Here is a 9,109-nt window from a genome sequence, read left to right as displayed (position 1 = left end):
AGTCAGGCAGCTTAGACCCAGATTTGGGAATAATGTGGACATTCCGGACAAAAGCACCAATTTTTTTCCACGTGTTACACATAGGCCTAGCAATAGATTTTTGATAGGAACCACTTCCTCCGAGTACAACATGGTCGCCATATTGAGTATTCTAAATTGCATTATTGTATTCCTTGACCCAGAAAATGTATGTTTAGACACCAATATTGAGAGTCTAGCTGGTTTGGAAGCCGAGATATTGGCACTTATAGGTTTGCACGTGTCCGCCATGGTGGAAATCCAAGATGGCCGCCATATCGAGTATTTTAAATTGCATTATTGTATTCCTTGACCCAGAAAATGTGTGTTTAGACACCAATATTGAGAGTCTAGCTGGTTTGGAAGCCGAGATATTGGCACTTATAGGTTTGCACATGTCCGCCATGTTGCAAATCCAAGATGGCCGCCATATTGAGTATTCTAAATTGCATTATTGTATTCCTTGACCCAGAAAATGTGTGTTTAGACACCAATATTGAGAGTCTAGCTGGTTTGGAAGCAGAGAAATTGGCATTTCTAGTTTTGCACATGTCCGCCATGTTGGATATCCAAGATGGCCGCCATAATGTACTCGGAGGAAGTGGTTCCTATCAAAAATCTATTGCTAGGCCCATGTGTAACACGTGGAAAAAATTTGGTGCTTTTGTCCGGAACGTCCACATTATTCCCAAATCTGGGTCTAAGCTGCCTGACTAACTTGATGGCCAGCCTAAATAATGCAACCAGAAAACCAAACTCCACGACAGATGGCGCTCTCGCTCATGGGCTCGATCTACCACTGCCACAAGTTGTTTTCGGTTACAATTTGTAACGCTTTTTTAATACAAGTTTTACAGCAGGGACGTTACTCGTATGCTATGTATGCTATGTAATAAGATTTGGACTAATAAAAGTTGCAAAGATATTAAAAATCCGACCGTTATTTCATGAAAAATTTGATAAAACAGTGATACGAAATAGTACGTACGCGGATTGTGCGCCCATTTACCTCTGTCAAATCATACGCTGTTTACGAATCTCTATTCGCTGGATTTCCCCTGAGCTCCGCCCACTTTAAAAATAGTGCTAGCATTGTTGCAGTGGTATCCTGAGTGAGCGAAGGGGCATTGCATGCAGTTTGCCACAAAACATCACGTCAGCTTTAGTGCACGAGCTGCGGGCCCGCCGATTGGTCGGCCGATGACGCGTCACATCCTGTAACCTAACCGGGTAATGAACCGGACGTGATTAAATAGTGGTCACGTGTCATATCATATAACACTTATATATAATAGTTACATGATATCTATGGTTATAAAATTGACACTCTGCCTGCAGTGACACTATCGTATGGAAGACCTGAAACGACATCCGACTTTTTGAGTTTCCGAGTTTTCGAGTTTTCGAGTTTCTGAGTTTCCGAGTTTCTGAGTTTCTGAGTTTCCGAGTTTCTTCTGTGCATACACCAGAGACAATAGAACACTGTCACCGTAAACAGATCAGTTTGTGGTTTAGCGTCGTAAATTAACTTGCAAACGCCACCGCAAGAAGGCGCTACGCGGTCTATCGGCGTTTCGGGCGTATCAGTGGAACATCGTCAGCAATCTTGTAATTCTAGTACAGAGTAGCGAAGGAGCAGTGTAGTGTGAAGGTAGCAATAGCAAGTATACCAGTGTTATAGACGGATAGTGAGCAGAGGTAAAATCATGTCGAGTTTTATAAAGTCGTTAAAGAGAATACGGGACTTTCTGGAGGGGGTCAAAGCCCATTTCGTACGCCAGATTCCGGCCTATTTAGAGTGTATTCCGTACGCCGAGGTGCGGTNCGTGCGTGCGTGCGTGCGTGCGTGCCTGCGTGCGTGAGTGCGTGCGTGCGTGCGTGCGTGTCTGTGGTGCGTGCGTGCGTGCGAGCGTGCGTGCGTACGTACGTTTGTGCTTGTGTATGTGTGTGCACGTGCATGCATGTGTACACGCACGCATGCATGTGTGCACGCGCGCTGGCATGTGTATGTATTAGTGTGTGTGGGTGTGCATGCGTGCGTGCGTGCGTGCGTGCGTGCGTGTGCGTATTAGTGTGCATGAGTGCATGCATGAGTGCATGCATGTGTGCACGCGCGCTGGCATGTGTATGTATTAGTGTGTGTGTGTGTGCGTGCGTGCGTGCATGTGCGTATTAGTGTGCATGAGTGCGTGCATGAGTGCGTGCATGTGTGCACGCGTGCTGGCATGTGTATGTATTAGTGTGTGTGTGGGTGCGTGCGTGCGTGCGTGCATGAGTGCGTGCATGAGTGCGTGCATGAGTGCATGCATGTGTACACGCACGCTTGCATGTGTGCACGCGCGCTGGCATGTGTATGTATTAGTGTGTGTGTGTGGTGGGGCTATTAGTGTGTTTGGTGTCGTGGCTGTTGCGTGCGTGCATAGTGCCGTATGAGTCACCCAGCCCAGGCCTTACCTCCCCTTGTCGAGTTGCTGTGATGGCATGCATGAAGTGCATTGATGTTCGTGCACGCGCGGCGGCATGTGTAACATGCTATTAGTGTAGTCTTGCAATGTGTCGACCTTTGCGTGCATGTGGTATTAGTGTGCATGACCCTGTGGTGCATGGGTAAGCATTCAGCTAGCTACTTCATAAGCGGTAAGAACCGCTGTCCACCGCGCTAAGCGCGAGTGTTGACACGCCGCCGGACCAGGTGTGCCCCGTGAGCCGTTCCTTGGACTGTTTGTGACGGTGCACAGCTGAACGTGCAGACGACGCGGTGGGCACATTGCTGGAGGCAAGCCGTGCGCAGGTGCAGCAACTCTCAAGTCGAGTTCATACAGGACTTCACGGAGCCATTGCCCGTCCCTCAACGTGTCGTTCACGTGAGTAGCACACCACTGCTCCCCCTTGTCCCCACTGACCATCTTACCTTCTCATCTCATACAGTACTCTCTAGTACAGTGGTTCCTTCTCCCCATTCACCTCACCTTATCTCATACTATAGTCAGGCTCCCTCCCACTCACCTTAACTTATCTCACGCTAGTACAGTGATCCCTCCCCACTCACTTAACTCCTTAACTCACGGCTTAATATACAGGTACACTCCTCTTTCTCTCTCTCTCTCTCTCCAACGCCATGTCACGCCAGAACAGAAGAATATTTAACATTCATGTGAATATTTTGCAGCATAATAGTAGTTCAGCATTTCATATCATTTCCCCCATGTGGACGTTAGTGGGAACTGTTGTAAAGGTTGTAGTAATGTGTGTGTAAGATTGGGTTAGGGTTAGGGTTAGGGTGCTTGATGCACAGCCGTGATGCTGGAGGGTTGATGTATGTGTGTGTGTGTGTGTGTGTAAGGTTGATCCGTGATGCTGGAGGGTTGATGTATGTGTGTGTGTAAGGTTGGTCCGTGATGCTGGAGGGTTGATGTATGTGTGTGTGTAAGGTTGGTCCGTGATGCTGGAGGGTTGATGTATGTGTGGTGTGTTGTGTGTGTGTAAGGTTGATCCGTGATGCTGGAGGGTTGATGTCATGCTGTGTGCGTGGGGCCTGTAGTAAGGTTGGTCAGTTGATTGCTGCAGCATAGTTGATGTATGTGTGTGGTGTGTAAGGTTGGCCGTGATGCTGCAGGGTTGGATGTATGTGTGTTGTGGTAAGGTTGGCCGTGATGCTGGAGGCGTTCGATGCCGTGTGTTTGTGTGTGTAAGCGTTGGGCCGTGATACTGGAGTGGTTGACGTATGTGTGTGGTCTGTGTGAAGGTTGGGCCGTGCCCGTGATTGCTGGAGGGTTGCATGTGTGTTTGTGTCCTCTGTAAAGTTGGGCGCGCCTGATGGCTGGAGGGTTATGTATGTGGTGTGCGTGTAGTGCTGTAAGGTTGCAGACCGTTGATGCTGGAGGGTTGACTGTATGCTGTGTGCGTGTGTGATGTTAAGCGTTATCCGTGATAGCTGTGAGGTGTTGATGTATGTCGATGTGGTGCATGTGTGTGTAAGGTTGGGCCGTGGATACTGGCGAGGGTTGATGTACTGTGGTTGCTGTGTGCTAAGGTTGGTGCCGTGATGCTGGAGGGTTGATGTATGTGTGTGTGTGTGTAAGGTTGGGCCTGATACGGAGGTTGATGGATGTGTTGGGGTTTTGTGTGTGTAAGGTGGGCCGCTCGATACTTTGGAGCGCGTTGATGTATGTGGTGTGTGTGTCGTAAGGTATGGGCCGTGAATGCTGGGAGGGTTGATGTAATGTGTTGTGTGTGTAAGGTTGGCGCCGTGATGACTGGAGGGTTGATGTGTGTTTGTGTGTTTAATGTTGGCCGATGATACTGGAGGGTTCGATGTATTTGTGTTGTGTGTGTGGTAAGGTTGGTGCCGTATGCTGGAGGGTTGATGTATGTGTGTGTGTGTGTAAGGTTGGGCCGTGATGCTGGAGGGTTGATGTATGTGTGTGCGTGTGTGTGTAAGGTTGGGCCGTGATGCTGGAGGGTTGATGTATGTGTGTGTGTGTGTGTAAGGTTGGGCCGTGATGCTGGAGGGTTGATGTGTGTTTGTGTGTGTAAGGTTGGGCCGTGATACTGGAGGGTTGATGTATGTGTGTGTGTGTGTAAGGTAGGGCCGTGATGCTGGAGGGTTGATGTGTGTGTGTGTGTGTGTGTGTGTAAGGTTGGGCCGTGATGCTGGAGGGTTGATGTATGTGTGTGTGTAAGGTAGGGCCGTGATGCTGGCAGGGTTCAGGTATGTGGCCGTTTGATGTGTGTAAGGTAGGGCCGGATGCGGGAGGGTTGATGTGGTGCTGTGTGTGTGTGTGATGTGGTTGCGCCGTGATGCTGGCGGGTTGATGTATGTGTGTGTGCTGTGTAAGGTGGCCGTGTGATAGCTGCGAGGTTGATGTTATGCGTGTGTGTGTTGTAAGGTTGCGGCAATGATACTTGAGGGTGTGATGTGTGTGTGTAGTGTGTGTGTGTGTAAGGTTGCCGGCCGTGATGCTGGGGGTTGATGTGCGTGTGTGTGTGTGTAAGGTTGGGCAGCGATACTGGAGAGTTGATGTGTATGCTTGTGTGTGTAAGGTTGGGCCATGATACTGGAGGGTTGATGTGTATGCTTGTGTGTGTGTGTTTACAGATACTCTGGAGTGCCTCAGCGTGTGCATCTCATGCTGCCCGTCACCATCAACAAGTTCCTCGCCGCTGCCGAGATGGGACAACAGGACTTCTTCTCCCGATGGAAAACACTGAGCGCGTGAGTGCACCACCAAAACTATCTCTCCAACGCGTGCTTTACATTAGATGAATGGATGGACGGACTGCGCGCGGGCGGCAGCTGACCACGTGGGCGGTCAGGGGCGGGCGGGCGTGCAGCGAGCAAACAGGCGGGCATGGTGGGCAGGCCCGAGCAGACAAGGCCAGGCAGACAGGCAGGCAGGCAAGGCAGGGCAGGCAGAGCCTGAGCAGACGGGCAAGCAGGCAGGCAGGCGAGCAGGACGGGCAGCGGGCAGACAGGCAGGCAGGCAGACGGGCAGGCAGACAGGCAGGCAGGCATGCAGGCAAGCAGCAGGCCATGTAGGCAGGCAGCAGGCAAGGCAGCGCAGGCAGGCAGGCAGGCGAGCAGACGGGCAGGCAGACGGACGGATACATATAAGGATAGATTGATGGATGGGTGGATGTGGCAGGCAGGGAAGCAGGCAGGCAGGCAGGCACGCAGACAGGCAAGCGAGCAGATGGGCAGGCAGGCAGACAGGCAGGCAGGCAGGCAGGCAGGCAGGCATGCAGGCAAGCAAGCAGGCATGTAGGCAGGCAGGCAAGCAGGCAGGCAGACAGGCAGGCAGGCAGGCAGGCTGGCAGGCAGGCAGGCAGGCAAGCAGGCAGGCATGCAGGCAAGCAAGCAAGCATGTAGGCAGGCAGGCAAGCAGGCATGCAGGCAGGCAGGCAGGCAAGTAAGCAAGCAGGCGGGCAGGCGGGTGGCTAGATCAGTAACCTCACCCTCTCTCGTCTACGCAGGTCCAACCAGGAGGCTCAGCAGATCTTCAAGGCGCAGTCTCCGATGGACTCTGAGCAGGCGAAGGCTAAGCTGGTGGGCTTCGGCATCGGCGTTCTCGGGGGCATCGACCCTAACCCGGAGAACTTTGTGTGCGCGGGCATCGTGCACACGCGCACGCAGCAGATCGGCTTGCTGGTGCGCCTAGAACCGAACAAGGGAGCACAGGTGCGACTAATCTCCTTCACTCAGACAATAGCCTCGTTCACACGAGACCTCGTATTTCTGAAATACAGTCCGAATACCGCTATCTTGCCCAGACAAATACGGCCGAGCGTTCACACGCCGTTCGCGCGCTCCAGAAAATACGCGTATTGCGAGCCTGCGAGCTGCTTTAAACAATCAAGCTGACAAATGCGAAATAAACAATCGCACATGCGCCACCAACTGCGATAAAATACGGTTAGACTGTGTCCCGCGCCTCGACAGTTCCACTCGCTTTTACATAAACTGTCGGAGCTGCGGACCAGTCTATAAAATACCGCGGCTTCAGAAATCCGGTACTTTACAGCGCTTCACACCGAGAAATGCGCCGGTCCAAAAGAAATCGTATTTCTCAAAGCACGGCCAAATTATTCGGGAGTCTGCGTCTGGGAAGCCTCGTATTTACATGAAATACCGGATCTGTTTAGATACCGTATTTCTTGGGCCTCGTATTTTGCCTCGTGTGAACGCTAAATACCGGATTTCTTGCTACGTGTGAACGCGGCTAGTGTGTCACTCACTGTCAGTGTCTTGCGATCTTGTTGATATGTCTCTGATGTGTCTCAGTGGTTGCGTTGCCTCCTGTGGACGCGTTGGCCGGTTTTGCGAGGAATGTATTTTGTAGCACCTTGAGTGCATCAAAGCAAGTTAAGCACCTTGAAAAATTTATGATTTTTTCGTGATACGTGTTTAGTTGAAAATTATATGTCACTTGAAATAATCTAGTTTCTTTATGAGGAGTAAATTTTGTATTGAGCTATTCACTTTAAATATTACTGGCAGAATCTACTTTTTAGAAGGTAGATGCTGTAAAACCATAAACTATGAAAGTACAGTTATAATTCGGTTGTTCCCTCTTCATGGATAAATTGCTGCAATGCAAATCCATTTTGCTACTTCTGTTACGACTTAATTCAGACAAACACTTGCTACTAAAACATTTCTCTATGGTGAGTGCTTTCTAACTCTCTCTCTCTCTCTATCTCTCTCTATCTTCATATTTTGCAGATGTACCGACTAACAGTTCGTGGCAGCAAGGAGTCTGTCGTGAAGCGAGTTTGCGAGCTGTTGACGGAACAGTTTTAACCCCACGATGGCGTCAAGTCTACCGTGTTTCATCGTCGCTTGTTGCTTAGTGCGGATGAGTAGTCACGTGCTGCCATCTCTAGGAGAAAAACGTCGCAAGTGTCTGCTGCGATTCCCTCGTGGGGGGGAACGAAGCATTTATAGACCGGTGACGATGGTCGACCGAGAACGCGCACAGATTTGCATCGTTTTTGCTCACCAGGTGTCTCTGGCAGCACGGTAGTGTGTATTGGCAAGGGCAGCAGGGGTGGTGACCACAGATAGGTGTTAATGAAAGGTTAGTCAGTGCGAGAGTGAGTATATAATTGTGTCGTCGCGCCGGGCTGCCTTTCTCCGTAGATTCAGGTGTTATTATTTTTGAGTTAAGCCGTAGTGTTGATAGATTAATTAACGATGTACACACGAGGGGGCGCTGCGATCACGGGACGCCAGGTTTGCCTTCTCTAATTGTGACTAATATAGCGCGGGTCGTTTCTCGCAAAATCCTGGACGAAAGTGGGATCGGCGAGTCGATCGTGGATCTCTCGTGCGAGAGACAGATCCCACTGCCATGTTAACCGCGCGCCGCGACATATCTATACTCGGATTTACCACGTTGTAAAAATCATGTTGGTTTGTAGCTGCGACGATTTCGTCGTCCTATTTGTGCTGTAGCGTAGCGACGGAGGCTGCTCTTCTATTCACCCCCACCCCCCACCCCCCCGTTCGTGGAAGCTGCGGCATTAATGAGTGGCTCGTTATTCGGGATGCGGCCGGTAATCATACAGCTGTAATGACGATGTCCGCACATGATGGCAGAGCCATGTGTCATCTTTGCAGCATCTTAACAACCCAGGAATGCGCTGGCCTTGACCTTTATCGCGCTGGCCTTGACCTTTATCGCGCTGGCCTTGACCTTTATCGCGCTGGCCTTGACCTTTATCGCGCTGGCCTTGACCTTTGTCGCGCTGGCCTTGACCTCTAGGCTCCCATCTTCATGCTGTCATCATTGGTCAGCGCACGCTCTGAAAGAGAAGCGCAAGACAGAATAGTTCCATGAAAGAGAGGGTCAGGGTGAGAAGGCGAGAGAGAGGCGGAAAGAGAAGAAAGAAGAGGGGCGGAAAGAGAAGGCGAGAGAGGGGCAGGAAGAGAAGGCGAGAGAGGGGCAGGAAGAGAAGGCGAGAGAGGGGCAGGAAGAGAAGGCGATAGAAGGGGCCATAGAGAAAAGGCGAGAAAGCATGTCAGGGAAAGAGAGCGTTAGTGAGGGAAAGCGAGGGAGAATAGGTCAATGAGGGAGACGGTCATAAAGAAAAGGCAGTAGCGAGAGAGGTGAGTGAGAGTTGGCGGGAATGACGGATGTGAGCCGTAATAGAGATGGTGAGGTAGTAGGTGAAGGTAAGAGACAATCGGGAAGGGAAGAGTAATTCGGATACAGATATGATCTGGGAGATCAGGTGTAGCACGAGAGAAGGTGAGAAAGAGAGAAGGTAGGAGAGAAAGTGAGTGTGAGTGTGAGTAGGATGTAGGGGTAACGTCCAACTGGGGAAAAGTCAGCGATGAGACAAGCACACAACCGCAATTCAACGGCAATGATTGCAACCGCAAGTCATCTGTAAAATGAATCCCATAGAAAGTATATATCGAGTAATTGATTGTTTGATTGATTGATTGATTGATTGATTGATTGATTAATGCTGGAGTGAATCTTCGGAGATCTGATCTGCTGTTAATCTGTATATTCTGTGTTGTCATTGGATCAATTTCGTGCAGATGCAGGGTCAAGGTCACTCCACCCGCGTAGTTGGCAGGTCA

The 9,109-nt window shown here is 50.5% G+C and overlaps 1 protein-coding gene across 1 annotated transcript; it reads left to right on the top strand.

Annotated features, from left to right (window-relative positions):
• Positions 1 to 2,831: 2,831 nt before the first annotated feature.
• LOC106817936 (AP-2 complex subunit alpha-2-like) lies at positions 2,832 to 8,433 on the top strand. Its single transcript, XM_014822644.1, has 4 exons — positions 2,832 to 2,882; positions 5,117 to 5,233; positions 5,992 to 6,196; positions 7,241 to 8,433. The coding sequence occupies exons 2-4, from the start codon at positions 5,148 to 5,150 to the stop codon at positions 7,316 to 7,318; spliced, it is 369 nt and encodes a 122-aa protein (XP_014678130.1). The 5' UTR covers positions 2,832 to 2,882; positions 5,117 to 5,147; the 3' UTR covers positions 7,319 to 8,433.
• The last annotated feature ends 676 nt before the right edge of the window (positions 8,434 to 9,109 follow it).

The sequence above is a fragment of the Priapulus caudatus genome, unplaced genomic scaffold, assembly GCF_000485595.1.
Source record: "Priapulus caudatus unplaced genomic scaffold, Priapulus_caudatus-5.0.1 Scaffold1934, whole genome shotgun sequence".
Lineage (NCBI taxonomy): Eukaryota > Metazoa > Priapulida > Priapulimorpha > Priapulimorphida > Priapulidae > Priapulus > Priapulus caudatus.
The sequence above is the reverse complement of the archived record's forward strand: the minus strand, read 5'-3'. Positions and strand labels throughout refer to the sequence as shown.